The sequence below is a fragment of the Macaca thibetana genome, chromosome 16 (assembly GCF_024542745.1).
Source record: "Macaca thibetana thibetana isolate TM-01 chromosome 16, ASM2454274v1, whole genome shotgun sequence".
Lineage (NCBI taxonomy): Eukaryota > Metazoa > Chordata > Mammalia > Primates > Cercopithecidae > Macaca > Macaca thibetana.
Genome location: NC_065593.1, coordinates 54,945,442 through 54,964,121, shown reverse-complemented (window position 1 = coordinate 54,964,121; position 18,680 = coordinate 54,945,442). Strand labels below are relative to the sequence as shown.

The window sequence follows — 18,680 nt, the reverse complement described above, 5'->3', positions numbered from 1 at the left end:
GAGTAACTGGCATTATAGCCTCGAACCACCACACCCAGCTAATTTTTGTATTTTTAGTAGAGATGGGCTTTCTTCTTGTTGGCCAGGCTGGTCTCAAACTCCTGGCCTCACCTGATCCACCCGCCTTGGTCTCCCAAAGAGCTGGGATTACAGGCGTAAGCCACCATGCCTGGCCCGGTCCAGCAGATTCTTATATTTCAGTTTTTAAAGAAATGTTTGCCTTTCTACTGCTTGATGTGTAGTGGAATCTCATTGTGGTTTTAATTTGCATTTCTTTAATAGCTAGTGATGTTGAATATTCATGTGCAAATATCTTCTTTACTAAATTGTTCAAATCTGTTCCCATATTTTAATTGGATATTAGTCTTTTTATTGAGGTTTTTTTTCCTGTAACCCCATGAGAGATTCATTATTATTGAATTTTAAGAGTGCTTTATAGAGTCTAGATACAGGTCCTTTCAGGAACCAGGTACAGTGGTCCCTGCACATTGGGAGGCTGAGGCAGGAGGACTGCTTGAGGTCAGGAGTTTGAGACCACCTGGGCAATATGGTGAAACCTCGTCTCTACCAAAAATATAAAAATCAGTCAGGTGTGGTGGTGCTCACCTGTGGTCCCAGCTACTCGGGAAGCTGAGGTGGGAGGATTGCTTGAGCCAGGAGGTCGAGGCTGCAGTGAGCTGTGATCACCACTGCACTCCAGCCTGGGTCACAGAATGAGATACTATCTCAAAAATTAAACAAGTAAATAAAACAAAAAACAAGGCCTTTTAGATATGTGTTTGGTAAATATCTTCTCTCAGGTTGTGGTTTGTCTTTTCATTCTAAATATTTTCTAGCTGGGCACAGTGACTCACACCTGTAATCCCAGCACTTTGGGAGGACAAGGCAGGTGGATCACTTGAGGTCAGGAGTTCGAGACCATCCTGGCCAACGTGGCAAAACCCCCATCTCTACCCCCATCTCTAAAGCCACGTGTGGTGGCACATGCCTGTAATCCCAGCTACTCAGGAGGCTGAGGCACAAGAAGTGCTTGAACCTGGGAGGTGGAGGTTGCAATGAGCCAAGATTGCACCACTGTACTCCAGCCTGAGCAACAGAGTGAGACTCTGTCTCAAAAAAAAAAAAAAATTAATAATAATAATTAAACTAAAAGTGTTTTCTGAAAAGCAGAAGTTTTTAATTTTGATCAGCTTTAAGTTAGCAATTTTTTCTTATATGATTTGTGCTTTTTTGTTTTTTACCTAAGAAATCTTTAAGAACCTGTTGTCTAATCCAAAGTGGAAAAGATTTACTCCTATGTCTTCCCCCAGAAATACTATAATTTAGGTCTATGATCCGTTTTTAGTTAATTTGAATATATGGTGTGAGGTGTGTATTTTTTTTTTTTTTTTGCAATTGTATATTTATTTTTTGGAGAAACGAGGTCTCACTATGTTGCCCAGGCTGGTTTCAAACTCCTGGCCTCAGTGATCCTCCTGCCTCACCCTCCCAGAGTACTGGGATTACAGGCATGAGGCACCGTGCCTGGCCTTCTTTGCAGTTATATATATATACAGATATGTGTGTACGGTGTGTGTGTGTGTATATATATATGTGTGTGTGTATATATATGTGTGTGTATATATGTATATGTGTGTATGTATATATATGTGTGTGTGTGTGTGTGTGTGTGTATATATATATATCAGCCAGGTGTGGTGGCACATGCCTGTAGTCCCAGCTACTAGGGAGGCTGAGGTGGGAGGGTCACTTGAACTCAGGAGGTGGAGGTTGCAGTGAGCCAAGTTGGCACCACTGCACTCCAGCCTGGGTGACAGAGCAAGACGTTGTCTTAAAAAAAAATTATATATATATATGTATATATATGTATATATGTGTGTGTATATATGTGTGTGTGTGTATATATGTATATATTTCTGCAGGGCCCTACTGTGAGTTTGTTACACAACTGACTGCAACTTAAATAGTGCCACCACCCCACAATATGGCAAACTAAATAGAAACTCTGTTTTGCTAAGGCTGGTTGAGGGCAGTATGCAAGATTAGCATGGAAAGGGCCCTTCATTTCGCACTCTGTTAATTTTTGTCAGGTCACTTTCTTATCTTCTCCAGGCTGTCAGATCTGTTTTACTGCTCTAGCCTCACTTCCCTCAGCCTCCTGCAGCATCTTCCCTGTCAGCTAGATCCCTTCCTCTCTGGATGAAGTCCTCTTCATCGACCAGCTTTCTCACTTGGTTCTCTAAGACAGTGAGGATCTGTCTGCTTTTTTCTTGACCATTAGTGGATAGGAAAAAAGCTCTCATTCTCTGTAACCATTTGTCACCGAGGCCATAAAGACATTGAACTAACTGCCTTATGGGAGTTCATTACTGGAAGTCTTCAGGAGTTTACACATTGATATACAAAGTAAGTAGGCCAGTGCATTTGAGTCTTGGCTCATGTGTAATGATCTTTAATGGCGTATTGAAAAATTACCATTCTCAAGTAAGGATAATGTAGACATCAGGTCATTTATAGTCTCAAAGATTTGTCAGTATACTTTAAAACAATCCTGGGAACAGTTCTATATTGAAGGAGACTGAAAAATCATGAGCACTAGGCGGCGCTGGGGCTGGCAAGCACGTGGCGGAGGCGGTGCCGACGGGGGCTGCTGAGGCGGGCAGAGGGTTGGCGGCGCCTGGAAGCCTGTCACTGGCATGGTCCCTGTGGGGTGCTCGGCAACGGGCATGTCGGTGGTGGGGCTGAAGAACCATTTCTACAAGGCAAGCCAGCTGGTCAGTGAGAAGGTGGGAGGGGCTGAGGGGACCAAGCTGGATGATGACTTCAAAGAGATGGAGAAGAAGGTGGATGTCACCAGCAAGGCAGTGACGGAAGTGCTGGCCAGGACCATCAAGTACCTGCAGCCCAACCCAAACCTCGCAGGTAGGCTGACCATGCTCAACATGGTGTCCGAGATCCGGGGCCAGGTGAAGAACCCCAGCTACCTGCAGTTGGAGGGGCTCCTGAGCGAGTGCCTGATCTGCCACCTGAAGGAGCTGGGCGGTGAGTCCAACTTCGGTGACACACTGCTGGATGTCGGCGAGTCCATGAAGCACCTGGTGGAGGTGAAGGACTCCCTGGACATAGAGGTCAAACAGAACTTCATTGACCCCCTCCAGAACCTGTGCGAGAACAACCTGAAGGAGATCCAGCACCACCAGTTGGAGGGCCGCCGCCTGGACTTTAACTAAAAGAAGAAGTGGCAGGGCAAGATCCCCAATGAGGAGCTGCGCCAGGTGCTGGAGAAGTTTGAGGAGTCCAAGGAGGTGGCAGAAACCAGCATGCACAACCTCCTGGAGACCAATATCAAGCAGGTGAGTCAGCTCTCAACCCTGGTGGAGGCGCAGCTGGACTGCTACCAGCGGGCCGTGCAGATCCCGGACAAGCTGGCAGAGAAGCCCAAGCGCAGAATGCAGGAAGCTTCCTCAGGCTCCAAGCGGCAGTATAAGCCCAAGTCCCGGGAGCCCTTTGACCTCGGATAGCCTGAGCAGTCCAACGGGGGCTTCCCCAGCACCACAGTCCCCAAGATCGCAGCTTCGTCTTTCCGATCTTCCGACAAGCCCATCTGGACTCCTAGCAGGAGCATGCTGCCCCTAGACGAGCGGAGCTGCAAGGTGCTGTACAACTTCGAACCCTAGAACCATGGGGAGCTGGGCTTCCATGAGGGTTACGTCATCACCTTGACCAACCAGATCAACTACAACTGGTATAGGGCATGCTGGATGGCCAGTCGGGCTTCTTCCTGCTCAGCTACATGGACACGCTCGTGCCCCTGCCGCAGTGACTCGCCAGTGCCCCGCCCCTCTGTCCACACTGGGCGGCACCCCCTGCCGGGTCTTCTGCCTTCCACCGGGCTCCTACTGCTAGGATGGTATCTGAGCCTGCCGGTGCCACCCAGTCCCAGGTCCTCGAGGTACTCCCTGAGCAGGGAGCCACACTTGGGTGGGGGGCTTATCTGGGTGGGTGGGGACGCCTGTTTACACTGGCGCTGACCCCCAACGGTGACAGCTCCCTTCCCTACTCCATTGCGCCAGCCTCCTCCCTGCTCCCCAACTCCTTGCCCAGCTGGCCGAGGCGGGGCTAACCCTAAGGTGCTCTCACAAACACTAATGTTCCACCGCGGCAGCACCCACCTCCGTCCTGACCCCACAGGGACCCGGCCCACTGCCTGCCCTCGAGTCCTGTGGCCTTAACAGGATAAGATCGAGCGTCCCCGTGGGGTGGCTCAGAGACAGGACCTTGGTTTTAAATCCTGTCCCAGCCTGGTGCTGGAGATGGGCCCTGGCCCCACTCCAGGGCCACTGCACCCCTACCTCACACATGCACTCCTTCTCCCCAAGGCCAGGGCAGAGGGCCTCACTGCTTCCCCTGCCTGCTGTCAGCTTGCAGCCCGGGGACAGAGGCCAGCTGGGATCTGCCCCAGGACAGAGAACATAGCCTCCTTCAGAGCCCCGCCTCCAAAGCCCCTCCCTCACAAAGCCAAGTACCTTTTCAGCTTTTCAACTGCCCCCAGCCAGGGCCACGGAGGCCTCTGTCACTCTGGCACAAGCTGCCACCACCAACCACCCACATACACCCTAGCACACTTCGCACGGGACCACAGCCCCAGCCATGCTGTTGAGGGCCAAGCATAAAGGCTCCAGTGAGCAAATGTTAAAGCTCCTGGTGGCCAGGCCTCCACTTTCCCAGCCGCTACCACCCCACCCTGTGGGAAGTGGCCCTGACCATCTCCTCTAGGCCACAGCAGGCAGCCTCGGGGTCTCTAGACCCCTGCCCAGACCAGCAGGTCCGCAGCCCCAACATCTGCTTCCTCTGTCACCCGATCCAAAATCGATGAAATGGGGGGTCCTCTGGACTGGGCCACATTCACATTCCTTTCCCACTGTGGCCCAGCCTGAAGCCTCTGGACCCCAGACTCTGCTCTGCACCCACCTTGTCAGCAGTACATGAAGGGCACAGACACCCTGGCACAGATGAGCACACAGCCTTGGACACGGTCCAGGGCAAAGTGAAATGTGTGCCTGAATTTTGTAAACAGAAGTATTAAATGTCTTTCTACAAAAAGAAAAAAAAAAATCATGAACACTAAATGTAATGTCTGATGTTTGGTGATGTTTAATTGGATTCTCAATTTTTTAAGCCATGATATGATTAGGACAATTGTGAAAATGTGTATATGGACTACATAGTAGACAATGATAATATTAAGTTCCATTGGGTGATGATAGTATTCTGGTTATGTAGGAGAATGCCTTGGTTCTTAGGGGCTGCACACTGAAGTCTTTAATGTTGAAGGGTCATTATGTCTGCAACTGACTCTCAAATGGCTTGTCAAGAAAATGTATAGAGATACACACATGGAAAGCAAATGTGGCAAAGTATTAGCAACTGTTGATTCTAGATGAAAGTTATACAGGTGTTCATTACACCATTTGAAAATGCTTCCCAGCCATCCTAAGGCTTAAAGAAAAAAGAAAATGTTTAAAATCAAAAGTTGGGGGCAGGAAAAGAATAACAAAACCTCTGGGCTCGTGCCTATAATCCCAGCACTTTGGGAGACCAAGGAGAAAGGGTTGCTTGAGCTCAGGAGTTCGAGATTTTAGTAGAGACAGGGTTTCACTATGTTGCCCAGGCTGGTCTCGAACTCCTGAGGGGGTCTCGAACTCCATGATCCCCTGTCATGGAGACAGGCCCCTGAGTATTTTGAAAAACAATACAAAGGGCCCCTCTCTTCAACCTGCATCCAACAACTCAACTTACGAAAGTAAATTGAGAAAGCTGTACTTGCTGGAAAATATGTTAGATATAGAAATACAAGAAAAAATCGATGAAGTTAAAAGGGAAGTTAAAAGGGGGTCAAGGCTGCAGTGAGCTATGATTTTGCCACTGTATTTCATTCAGCCTGGGTGATAGAGTGAGACCTTGTCTCATTTTTTAAAAAAAGTAATTTTTCCCATAGTTAATAAATAATCTGTGAGGTGGTACTTTGAGATCACTGAAGATCCTGTTCTCAGATGTCTTTTCACCCAGCTGTCCATCAGTGATAATCCTTGTCTGAATCAATTTTTATTACTGGTGGTTACAAAGTGACACTTTTTAAAATTCTGTCATTCCTTCCACATTTATTATCTGGCTTTATTTCATTAAAGAACTCCCCTTCTTTCTTTTTTAATATCATTCTTCATTGATTCTTTTTTATATATTAATTATGTTATAGCTTATTATTGTTGTTATTCTTTTGAATGCTCAAATTGTCCAGATTTGACCAATGCAATCTCTGTTACTTTTTAACCCCACAATCCAGGTTGAACTAAACTATTTTTAATGCACAGAGTAATTTCTAGTATTTCCCACTCCCAAAAGGAATTGAGAAAGGGCCTCCAGAAGTTGGGGACTTACTCAGACTCTTCTTAGAAGTCTACCTTCTTCCTGTGTACTTTCAGCCCAAAGTGAGACTTTTGAGTTGGGAAGAAATACTTCTGAATTAAGCTACTGATCAGTGTCACCCAATTCTAATCCCAACCACCTTTATTCTAGGCATACCATACTCACTGCCATGCTTATCCTTCGGTTGGGCACCTCTGTCCTCCTTCCTATTGGCCTTCTAGTTCCTACCCAACTGTTCAGTCCACAGGCCTCAATAACACCTTTTCGCCCAGCCCTCTGGTAGCGTTGGCCTGCCTCCTTTACCTACTCAGCCGCTTTACCACTAATTTATTGTTCTCTGTTTTCATCTATAGGATCTTACCTAGCCATATGGCCTGCTGCCTCTGCCAATTTAAAAATAGCATTGAGGTTGTCTGCAAGACAGTCAAGCTGCATTGCAACAGTGCATGTCTGACAAACACCATACATTGTCGTGAGTCCAAATTGCCTGGTGATCAATTGTTACATTATTTTAAGTATTTGTTTTTAAATTTTTTATTTTTAATTGATAAATTTGTAAAGTAATGATATAATTGCTTTATTTTTATTTACTCATTCAGAGTTAAACTCCCTCAATTTCTGAACTATTCCCTTGCTGAGAGTCAGGTTCTCAGTTATTATTAGAAAATGTAATAATAGAACTGTTCCATATTCATAAAGGACCAAGACAAAGGAATGGGAAGACTAGGGAATAACATTAACATCCACACACTGTGTACTGTGCTCTGTGCTTGATGCTTTGCCCCCAGTGATAATTTTTTCATACAGTGCAATGTAGTTTGTAAGCTGGTTTTATATCCATGAGATCTCAAGTACTCTTGGCCTTATAGGACAGATGTAGATCCGGTTTTGTTTTTGTTTTTGTTTTCACAATTTTATAAGAGTACAAGTGATGCTATTTTATTTGAAGCCTGAGAGCTTCTGGTTCCATAACCAGAAATTGCTACCTGGCTCTTCTAATGGAATGAGGGATTTTCCAAGCTTAGACCATCCAACTCTGAACGTGCTCTGAATCTCAAACCTTTCTATTCACAGAACAAATGCTCAAGTGCTTTCAGGAGTTTTTCTGTAGATTAGGTTTATTAGCACCAACTTCATGACTTCTAAAATGTGACTGCTTTCATGTCCAGATAGCTTGAATACAGGTATCTACCAGTGATATGGGGTGGATGATGAATAATGCTTGGCTACTTATTTAAAGAAAATGTTGCTTATTTTTCAAAATTTTTTTTACCAATTATATTCTTCCCTTCTCCCCAGGAGGTGGGCAGAAAAGCATTGGTAATCTCCTTTTACAGATGAGGAAAAACAAGATCAGAGGTGCTAAGTGCTGTACCTTGTGCCAGGTCTTCTGTCCCAATCCTGGGTTCTCCCCAAGCCCGTGTTTCTCCTTTCTCACAATCTTTACTTCTTCCTCTGACCCTCAGCACCACCCAAAATACTTTTAATTCTGGAAAAGAAAATCAGCTGCACACTGGTACACTTGACCTTCATGCAGTCAGAAGCTTTGGATGATTCTGCATGCAAAATATTAGAGATGAAATGAAAGCAAAGTAGGCATCTGACAAAAGTTGCTTTTTCCCTTCTGCATTTTAGGACCTCAAGTGATGTTTATCCAGAAACTGCTGTCATACCATAGATTCATTGTATATTTAACAACATAGGCATACAATCTGGCAAATTAAAAACCTCTTAACCTACACCCTGAATCCCTGCCCAAATTTAAGAAAAGAATTAGGGTGGACACGGTGTTTTTTCCATGTCGCGTCTTCTGTGATGGAGCTACAGTATGTGGGACCAGAGAATGGGGTGGGTGGGTGGAGCGTGTGCCAGATGAGGGTCTATCAGCAATGGGAGGGGCTCTCCACATTAGCATCTCTACCGTGCTCCTCTCAGAGGACTGCCTTCCACTGCATTCAGCTGTGATGGTAGCAAGAACACGGGTACACTGAGGACAAGGAGAGAGGGAGCCTTGTGCTCTCTCTCTGCATCTGAGTCAGGACAGCACAGGGTATGGAGCAGCCTGCAGAGAGGCCAGCTCATCAGGTCATCACGGTAGCACTTGTCTTCAACCTTGAGCTTTGACTGAGCACTGGGCAACTGGCCCCTGGGGATCAACGGAATAATCCTAAGCAGACTTACTCTGTGTCACACTATGGAATGTTCCAAGTAGGTGGCCATGTTTTCAAAAGATGTCTTTTTCTCTTTCGTTGTTGCCATTTCGTAGGTTTAGGATTGGGTGTGTGTTTCTCCTCTCTGAATGGCACTCGAATGTTTGCTGACTCCTACTCTGTGTGACTGGGGCGTACAGCTGTGGACTGATGCATGCTGTCCCATCATCTTTCATGATCAAAACAGTCTCTTCTTTTTTCACAGCTGAAGAAGCATCTGTAGGGAATCCAGAAGGAGCGTTCATGAAGGTGTTACAAGCCCGGAAGAAGCACACGAGCACTGAGCTGACTATTGAGCCGGAAGCGCCCTCAGACAGCAGTGACATCAACTTGTCAGGCTTTGGGAGTGAGCAGCTAGACACCAATGACGAGAGTGAGGTTATCAGTGCACTAAGTTACATCTTGCCGTATTTCTCAGCAGGAAATCTAGATGCGGAATCAATGTTGTTACCGTTCATGAAACGGCTCTTTTCTAATGCACAAGATGGAGACAGGCCCCTGAGTATTTTGAAAAACAATACAAAGGGCCCCTCTCTTCAACCTGCATCCAACAACTCAACTTACGAAAGTAAGTTGAGAAAGCTGTACTTGCTGGAAAATATGTTAGATACAGAAATACAAGAAAAAATCGATGAAGTTAAAAGGGAAGAAAAAACTGCCATGCTTATGCAGACCAGCCTTCTAGGTAACAAATTTAAACGCCAATTATTTGAAAAGAAATTAGAAACTGTCCAACCACAGGAAAACAGCCTGGCAAAGATTCAAAGTGTAGGCAACAACCTGCAGAGAGTGAACAGAGTCCTCACGGGCCCAAGGAGCATCCAGAAAAGGCACTTCAAAGAGGTGGGAAAGCAGAGCACCAGGAGGGAAGAGGGTGCGCAGGCATTTGTGGAGAGCGCTGCCCAAGAAAAAAGGCTCGGGAGCCCGGTCTCAAGGGAGCTGGAACAGCCTCACACAGAGCAGGGGCGTGAGAAGTTAGCGGGAAATGCCATCTATATGAAGCCTTCATTCACCCAAGAGCGTAAGGCGGCAGTCCCCTCTGAGCTGAAACCCTTCTCCATGGGCGAGCCTTCTGCCTCCACCCCTGCAAAAGCCCTACCTGAGGTCAGAGACAGATCGAAAGACTTAACCCATGCCGTTTTCATTTTAGAAAATGCAAAGGCTAGAGTTAAGAATACGAAGGCTGCTAAACCAATCGTACATTCCAGAAAAAACTACCGCTTTCATAAAACTCGCTCCCGCGTGGCCCACAGCACACCCAAGGCCAAAAAGAGTCAAAAGTTGAGAAAGAAAAGTTACCTCGATAGACTGATGCTTGCAAACAGGCCGCCATTCTCTGCAGCGAAGAGCCTCATAAATTCCCCTTCACAAGGGACTTTTTTGCCTTTAGTAGACCTGAGTCCTCAGGAAAATCCTTTTCCTAAACTATTTGATCCTTCAGAACGTGTTATAGAGAACACTAATGTAAAGAACACAACTGCAAGAAATGCCTTCAAAGAAAACATTTTTATGGAAAACACTACTATGCCGGAAGGCACCATCTCTGAAAACACAACCTACAATCCTCCTCCTGAGGCAGATTCCGCTGGGACTGCGTTCAACTTAGGGCCAGCTGTTAAACGAACTAATCAGACACAATGGGAATACAACAACATGGGCACTGACCTGTCCCCCGAGCCCAAAAGCTTCAATTACCCGTTGCTCTCATCCCCAGGTGATCAGTTTGAAATTCAGCTAACCGAGCAGCTACGGTCCCTCATCCCCAGCGAGGATGTGAGAAGGTTTATTTCTCATGTTATCCGGACCTTAAAGATGGACTGCTCTGAAACCCGTGTGCAACTGACCTGTGCCAAGCTCATCTCCAGGACAGGCCTCCTGATGAAGCTTCTCAGTGAGCAGCAGGAAGTAAAGGCGTCCAAGGCAGAATGGGATACAGAACAGTGGAAAACTGAGAACTATATTAATGAGAGCATGGAAGCCCAGAGTGAACAGAAAGAGCAGAAGTTGAGTGAGGTGAGGACCCCACAGAAACATGAGACCCAGATTTCCCATCATTTAGTGTATTCCAGGAAAGTGCCCACACAGGAGAACCTGAGACTCCCAGGCCATAGCTTGTCCTGGTCATGTAACTTTGGCCATGACGGTGATCTCCCACTTTGCTCATGTAGAAGGTGAAATAGATTAGTGCACAAGGTGAACTGTAGACCAGGGGTGGTAGCTCACGCCTGTAATCCCAGCACTTTGGGAGGCCAAGGTGGGTGGATCACTTGAGGTCAGGAGTTTGAGACTAGCTTGGCCAACATAGTGAAACCCTGTCTCCACAAAAATAAAAAAAATTAGCGGGGGTGATGACAAGTGCCTGTAGTCCCAGCTACTCGAGAGGCTGAAGTGGGAGGATCACCTGAGCCCAGGGAGGTCGAGTCTAGTGAACTGTGATCACACCACTGCACTCCAGCCTGGGTGACAGAGTGAGACTCTGTCTCAAAAAATAAAAATAAAAAAGAACCTGTAAGCTACTCACCTGGAATACTGGGGTTTTGAGAAGTTAGCTTCCATTCTCTCTTTTTTTTTTTTTAATTGTTCTTTCCTTTTTTTTTTTTTTTTTTTTTTTAGCTCATGAAAGACGTTCCAGGATATGGCTATAACAGCAAACTCATCTTGGCAATATCTGTGACTGTAATACTAACAATTTTGATCATAATTTTTTGTCTCATTGAGGTAAGAATAATAATTAATTCAGGTTTTCAGAATGCAGTCCTGTCTTTTTGTGGATTCAGAGCCCACAAACTGAAAACCAAAGCCACTTTCCCACCTGCTGCTACTTGACATTCTTCAGTCGGTTAAGGCTGACGTACGCTTTGTTCTTTTACTGCAGTGTATATTCCAGGATTTTAAAGGATCCTCGCTTCCAGGAGATCTCTGTGAAATGAAACCAAGTTAATCCCACTAGACTATTTTAAGAAGTTGATATAATAGCAAAATTTCTCCCACGTAAAACGATGTCAACAATTAGATGTACTCACCAAGTCACCCCTTACTCTGCCACTCATTTATTTCCTTGTTGCTGAAAGGATGAGAGACGTATGATCTCCACCTCACGGAGTTGTCATCACCCTGGAGAGGAAGGAGGCAGCCAATAGAGAGAAGTATTGTCTTGTAGACTTATTAGGTTCACACAGTATCATCCTTTTCCAGTGTGTAACGTGTTGTCTAAATAGGTCCAGTTAAAGCGCTACAGGGTAGCCATTTTTTAAAAAAATTGTTGGCCACATTTTTAAGTTCACAGGGGAGGGGGAATGTCTCATACTCGAGCCCTCCTGAGCCTAGGCCCTCTGTGAGATGTGTCACCGTTTCTTGGAGACCATGTGAGACATTCCCCCTTGGATCAGAGATGCTCAACCTGCATCAACATATCTAAAGCCTACATCTGGCTACTCTGGGGCGAGTCCTGTTCACAGTGTCCATTCCTGGAGCTTGCCTCTGTTTGCCTTTTGTTCAATTACATAATGTATTACTTTTCCCAACAGGCCACTGCTAGCATATTGGAAGAGTGATTTAATAAGCTGGTAACCTTGACGCCATGCTCCCAATCCAACCTTATTTGCTTCATTTACCATTTCCATTATTGTGGCAGCCCTCCATTCCAGCCAGAGCTTCAACTTACCATACCTCAAGTCACACCATCCGCATTTCTGCTCTTGTCTGTGTGTTTGTCCATCTAAAATGCCCTTATTTCACTCTGCCTGTGGGAGTCCCATGAATCTCTCCAAAGTCAACTCAAGTTCATCTTTCTGCTTGAAACCTTCCCTGAATAGGCCTGGCGCGGTGGCTCACGCTTGTAATCCCAGCACTTTCATGAGGCTGAGGCGGCAGATCATGAGGTCAGGAGATCGAGACCATCCTGGCTAACACAGTGAAACCCTATCTCTACTAAAAATATAAAAAATTAGCTGTGCGTGGTGGCAGGCGCATGTAGTCCCAGCTACTCGTGAGGCTGAGGCAGGAGAATGGCATGAACCTGGGAGGCAGAGCATGCAGCGAGCCAAGATCGGGCCACTGCACTCGAGCTTTGGTGACAAAGCGAGACTCTGCCTCAAAAAACAAAAACAGGCCGGGCGCGGTGGCTCAAGCCTGTAATCCCAGCACTTTGGGAGGCCGAGACGGGCGGATCACGAGGTCAGGAGATCGAGACCATCCTGGCTAACACGGTGAAACCCCGTCTCTACTAAAAAATACAAAAAAAAAAAAACTAGCCGGGCGAGGTGGCGGGCGCCTGTAGTCCCAGCTACTCGGGAGGCTGAGGCAGGAGAATGGCGTGAACCCGGGAGGCAGAGCTTGTAGTGAGCTGAGATCCAGCCACTGCACTCCAGCCTGGGGGACAGAGCGAGACTCTGTCTCAAAAAACAAACAAACAAACAAACAAAAACAAAAACAAAACAAAACCAAAAAACCACCTTCCCTGAATATTCCAGCCCTCCTGAGCCTAGTCCCTTTGTGAGATTTGTCCCCATTTCTTGGACACCATATGAGAGACTTCAGAGGCTGAAGTGGGAGGATTGCTTGAGCCTGGGAGGTTGAGGATGAAGTGTGCTGTGGTCATACCACTGCACTCTAGCCTGGACAACAGAGCGAGACCCTGTCTTAAAAACAGCTACCACCAAAAACTATCTTGGAATTTGAATAGGATTACCTTAAATTTGTAGATTAATTTGAGAATTGACATCTGTACAACATTCTGGGAACATGGTATTTCACGTCATTTATTCATTTCTTGTTAATGTCTTTCAGAAGAGTTTTAGGGTTTCCATCATACAGATCTTACATGTCTTTTGTTACATAACAGATCTTTGTATTTTTCTTCCTAAATACTTCATACATTTGTATTGCCATTGTAAATGGGAATTATTTCCATTTTCTAATTAGTTATTGGTGGTACATCTGACAAGTATTTGACTTCTGTGTGCTGTTCTCTTGAATTTGTTTCTAGTCACTGTACTGAATTCTCATATTACTTCCAGTAAAATCTTAGTTGATTCTCTTAGGCTTCTTTTGCTAACATTTATTGTTTTATATGCAAATAATGATAGTTTTGCCTCTTCCTTTTAAATACTTACACTCTTTCCTTCCTTTCCTTTCTCTTTTTTTCTTTCTCAGGGCCTTGTCGTCACCCAGACTGGAGGGCAATGGTGTAATCTAGCTGACTGTAACCTCAAACTCCTGGGCTTAGGGGATCCTCCTGCCTCAGCTTCCAGAGTGGCTGGGACTACAGGCAGGCAGTGAAATTTTAAAACTTTTTTTGTAGACACAAGGTCTCGCTATGTTGCCCAGGCTGGTTTTCCTGCCACTTTAGAGCAGGTTTCCTTTTTTTCATACTTTTAAGAGTTTTTTATTAGGAATTGTCCATTGAATGTTAGCTAAAACAGTCAATAAAATGCATTAAGTGTCAGCTGCATGCAAGACCCTAAGTTAGATACAGTTAGCCCTCTTCATCAGCAGGTCCACATCTTCAGATTCAACTGGATAAGGTGAATATTTGAAAAAAGAAACAATAAAAATACAAATAGAAAGTACAGTATAACAACTGTTGCCATTGTACAATAGCTATACATTTTATTAGTGATGACCTAAAGTACGTGGGACCAGGCATGTTGACTGACACTTGTAGTCCCAACACTTTGGGAGGCCAACCTGGGCAGCATAGTGAGACCTTGTCTTTAATAAAAATAAAAAAAATAGCCAGGTGTGGTGGTATGCACCTGTAGTGCCAGCTACCCAAGAGGCTGAGGTGGGAGGATCATTGGAGCCCAGGAGGTTGAGGCTGCAGTGAGCTGTGATTGTGACACTGCACTCCAGCCTAAGTGACAGAGGACGATCCTGTCTCCAAGTAAGTAAATAAAGTATATGGGGGGATGTATGTTGGTTATATGCAAATACTGCACCATTATATGTAAGGGATTGAGCATCCACAGATTCTGGTATGGTGTGGGGGCGGTATCCTAGAACCAGTCCCCCGCAAGATAGCAAGGATGACTGAACTGTGGAAGAATCAAAGCTCTGTTAAACAGCATACAATTCCTGTCTTCAAAAATCTTATCTCATCAGGTAGATGAGACTTAAAATGAATAAAAGGAATGAATACAGATTTGGAGATAGTGGTTGTTGTGATGGATAACCTTAATTGTGTTTTCTTCCAAAACAGATTCATTCCCACAAAAGGGCATCAGAGGAGGATAAAGAAGACTCATCACGGATTCATTCCTACAAAAGGGCATCAGAGGAAGATAAAGAAGACTCATCACGGATTAATTCCCACACAAGGGCATCAGAGGAGGATAAAGAAGACTCATCAGTGTCAGGCCCCTGAGCCCAAGTTAAGGCATCCAGATGGCCTGGAGCCATGTTTTTTAAATTTTATTATTAAGTATTGTTTTTTTACTGGTTAAATCAATGATAACATTCTTTACTTTGTGGTTGTGTTACTCAAAATGAGGATTTTTAACAATAATAAAAATAAAGCTTGTTAGATCATTTTTAATTTTAATAAATTGGTTCCTGAAGATTTGACTAAAGAGAAAACTAGGCCAATCTAAGCAGAGTCCAAATGAAGTAGAAAGTCCATAGAGAACGAGGAAAAAAGGAAATTGTTGAACCACAGACACAGTAAAAGGAAAAAACTGGCCGGGCGCAATGGCTCACACCTGTAATCCCAGCACTTTGGGAGGCTGAGCTGGGTGGATCGCTTGAGCCCAGGAGTTTGGGCAACCTGACAAAACCCCCATCTCTACAAAAAATACACAAAAATTAGCCAGATGTGGTGGTGTGCACCTGTAGTCCTATCTACTTGGTAGGCTGAGTTGGGAGTATCACTTGAACCTGGGAGGTTGCAGTGAGCTGACGTTGAGCCGTTACACCCCAACCTGGGGGGTGACAGGGTGAAAAGAGTGAGACCCTGTCTTTAAAAAAAAAAAAAAAAAAGGAAGAAAGCAAAGAAAAAAATGTATATTTGTGACAAGGTCTCTTTCTGTCTCCCAAGCTGGAGTGCAATGGCAGAATCACAGCTCACTGCAGCCTCAAACTCCCGGGCTCAAGGCATCCTCCTGCCTTAAAGGCCTCCAGAAGGGTTGGGATTACAGGAATAAGCCACTGCGAGGCTAGATTTTTTTTTTTTTTTTTTTTTGAAACAAGGTTTGACTCTCACCCAGGCTGGAGTGCAGTGGTGCAATCTCGGCTCACTGCAACCTCTGCCTCCCAGGCTCAAGCGATCCTCCTGCCTCAGCTTCTCAAGTAGCTGGAACTACAGGCACGTGCCACCAAGCCTGGTGAATTTTTGTATTTTTTGTAAAGAAGGGGTCTCAATATGTTGCCCAGGCTGGTCTTGAATTCCTGGGTTATAGTGATCCACCCACCTCGGCCTCCCAAACTGCTGGGATTACAGGTGTGAGTCACCATGACTGGCCAAAAAAAAGTTGAAGTGTTAAAATTAAAAAGAAAATTCACCAAGCCATTTTGCATATTTTTCTGGAAAGATACAGATATATATATATATGTGTGTGTGTGTGTGTGTGTGTATATATATATATATAGAGAGAGAGAGAGAGACAGATAGATCTGGACTATATACCTTATAGTATCAGTTGGGTATAACTTTGTTGCAGAAAGGACAAAGGGAACTGATTAGGGTTAAGGCGCATATATGTATGTGTATATATATGTGTGTGTTTATGTTTTCCCAATTCCTCACACCACTCCTTTTTATTAATTTTTATTGAGATGTAATTTATACACCATAAATTCACCCTTTTAAATAAGTGCAGAATTTAGTGGGTTTTAGTATAGTATTCACAAGGCTGTACAGCCATCACCACTATTTAATTCCAGAACATTTTCATCACCCCAGAAAGAAGCCCCAGAATCACTGGCCCTACTCCCCATTTCCTCTCCCATTTCCTGGCAAGTATTTACTTACTTCCTATGAATTTGCCCATTTGGGACATTTCATATAAATGAAATCATAAAATACATAATTTCACTAAATAAGACTTTTGTGTGTGACTTCAAACAGTTAAGTAGGCATAACATAACATTTAAACTCTAATCACTGCCCCCTCCCCCTACCTTTTTTTTGAGACAGGGTCTCACTCTGTCTTCCCAGCTAGAGTGCAGTGGTCTGATCACAGCTCACTGCAGCCTTAACCCCTCCCCAGGCTCAGGTGATCCTCCTACCTCAGTCTCACAAGTAACTGGGACCACAGGCACACACCACCACACCTAGCTAATTTTTGCATTGTTTGTAGAGACAGGATTTCGCTATGTTGCCCAGGCTGATCTTAAACTCATGGACTCAAGTGATCTGCCTACCTCGGCCTCCCAAAGTACTGGGATTGCAGGCATCAGCTACCACACCTGGTTGTCTCTATCCACTTTTAAGTGTACAATTCAGTAGTGTTAAGTACATTCACATTGTTGTACAACAAATCTCCAGAACTTTTTCATCTTCCCTAATTGAAACTCTGGACCTATTAAACACTAACCCCATTCTCTCCTTCTCCCAGCCCACGGTAACCACCCTTCTACTTTCTGTCTCTATGAATCTGACCACTCTGAGTACCTCATGTGAGTGGAATCACACAGTATTTCTCCTTTGGTAACTGGCTTATTTCACTTAGCATAACGCCCTCAAGGGTTCTCCATGTCAGAATTTTCTTCCTTTCAAGGCTGAAGAATACATCCGTTATATGGATCAATCACATTTGTGTTATCCATTCATCAGTTAATGCACATGGAGGTTGTTTCCACCTTTTGGTCATTGAGAATAATGCTGCTGCATACATATGAGTATACGTTTCTGCATGATTATATGTTTGCAATTCTTTTGACTATGTATGTATGAATAAAATTACTAGGTCATATAGTAGCTCTAAGTTTAACTTTTTGACTAACCGCCAAAGTATTTTCCATAGTGCTACATGGTTTTACTTTCTCCAGTTTCCCAAATCCTCTCCAACACTTTTTATTTTTATTTTTTTTAAACAATTACACCCATGCTAGTGAATGTGAAGTGGCATCTCATTGTGGTTTGGATTTTATTTTAATTTTTAAAATCAAAAGAATATACTTGGCCTTAGGTGGTGGCTCACACCTGTAATCCCAGCATTTTAGGGGGCCAAGGTGGGTGGATCACCTGTGTTAAGGAGTTCAAGACCAGCCTGGCCAACACGGTGAAACCCCGTCTCTACTAAAAATACAAAAGTTAGCTGGGTGTGGTGGCAGCTGCCTGTAATCCCAGCTACTCAGGAGGCTGAAGCAGGAGAATCACTTGACCCAGGAGGTGGAGGTTGCCATGAGTTGGAATCGCGCCACTGCACTCCAGCCTGAGAGATGCTGTCCAAAAAAAAATATATATATATACACACACACACATAAAAGTGTGTATATATATATATACACTCCAGCCTGAGAGATGCTGTCCAAATATATATATATATACACACACACTTTTCTAGTATAATAAAATTATTTTACAAAAGAAGTCCATTACTAACACACACTTGCATGCAAAGCACAAGACACATCTAAGGACCGGGTGTGGTGGCTCACGCCTGTAATCCCAGCACTTTGGGAGGCCAAGGTGGGCAGATCACTTGAGGTCAGGAGTTCCAGACCAGTGTGGCCAACATAGTAAAACCCCATCTCTACTAAAAATACAAAAATTAGCGAGGCGTGCTGGTGGGCACCTGTAATCCAAGCTGCTCAAGAGGCTGAGGCAGGAGAATCGCTTGAGCCCAGGAGGTAGAGGTTGCAGTGAGGCAAGATCCCGCCATTGCACTCCAACCTAGGCGACAGCAAGGCTCCATCTCAAAAAAAAAAAAAAAAAAGTACTAAAATTAAGTTGCCAAGAATTTACATGTAGTCCTTTCTACATATAAGACATAAATACCTGACACTTGATTCATTCCCTTCATTCTTCAGCCAGCCTCCCAGGACAAGTCTGGCAACGATGCTGACCACCGGGCAAAAGTAATTACCTTTTTCAGTTTATGTTAG

The 18,680-nt window shown here is 44.7% G+C and overlaps 1 protein-coding gene, 1 long non-coding RNA gene and 1 pseudogene across 9 annotated transcripts in view; 2 read left to right on the top strand and 1 right to left on the bottom strand.

Moving 5' to 3' along the window:
• Window positions 1-8,016, bottom strand: part of LOC126938967 (uncharacterized) — a 152,403-nt gene extending 144,387 nt beyond the window's left edge. Inside the window, exon 1 of the long non-coding RNA XR_007720264.1 lies at window positions 7,899-8,016. This is a non-coding gene — a long non-coding RNA (uncharacterized LOC126938967). The remainder of the gene's footprint in view (window positions 1-7,898) is intronic.
• LOC126938913 (leucine-rich repeat-containing protein 37A3-like) overlaps window positions 1-15,166 on the top strand; it is a 40,208-nt gene extending 25,042 nt beyond the window's left edge. For 7 of the 8 annotated variants that reach the window (XM_050763663.1, XM_050763662.1, XM_050763660.1 and 4 more), the window contains 4 exons: window positions 6,780-6,898; window positions 8,842-10,649; window positions 11,250-11,354; window positions 14,836-15,166. In XM_050763663.1, coding sequence (XP_050619620.1) covers window positions 6,780-6,898; window positions 8,842-10,649; window positions 11,250-11,354; window positions 14,836-15,000 — 2,197 coding nt within the window. In that variant the 3' untranslated portion in view covers window positions 15,001-15,166. Of the gene's footprint in view, window positions 1-6,779; window positions 6,899-8,841; window positions 10,650-11,249; window positions 11,355-12,956; window positions 14,521-14,835 lie in introns of those variants that run through there. The other variant, XR_007720226.1, reaches the window with a different exon arrangement.
• Window positions 2,727-3,823, top strand: LOC126938931 (endophilin-A2-like; annotated as a pseudogene).
• Window positions 15,167-18,680: the final 3,514 nt, after the last annotated feature.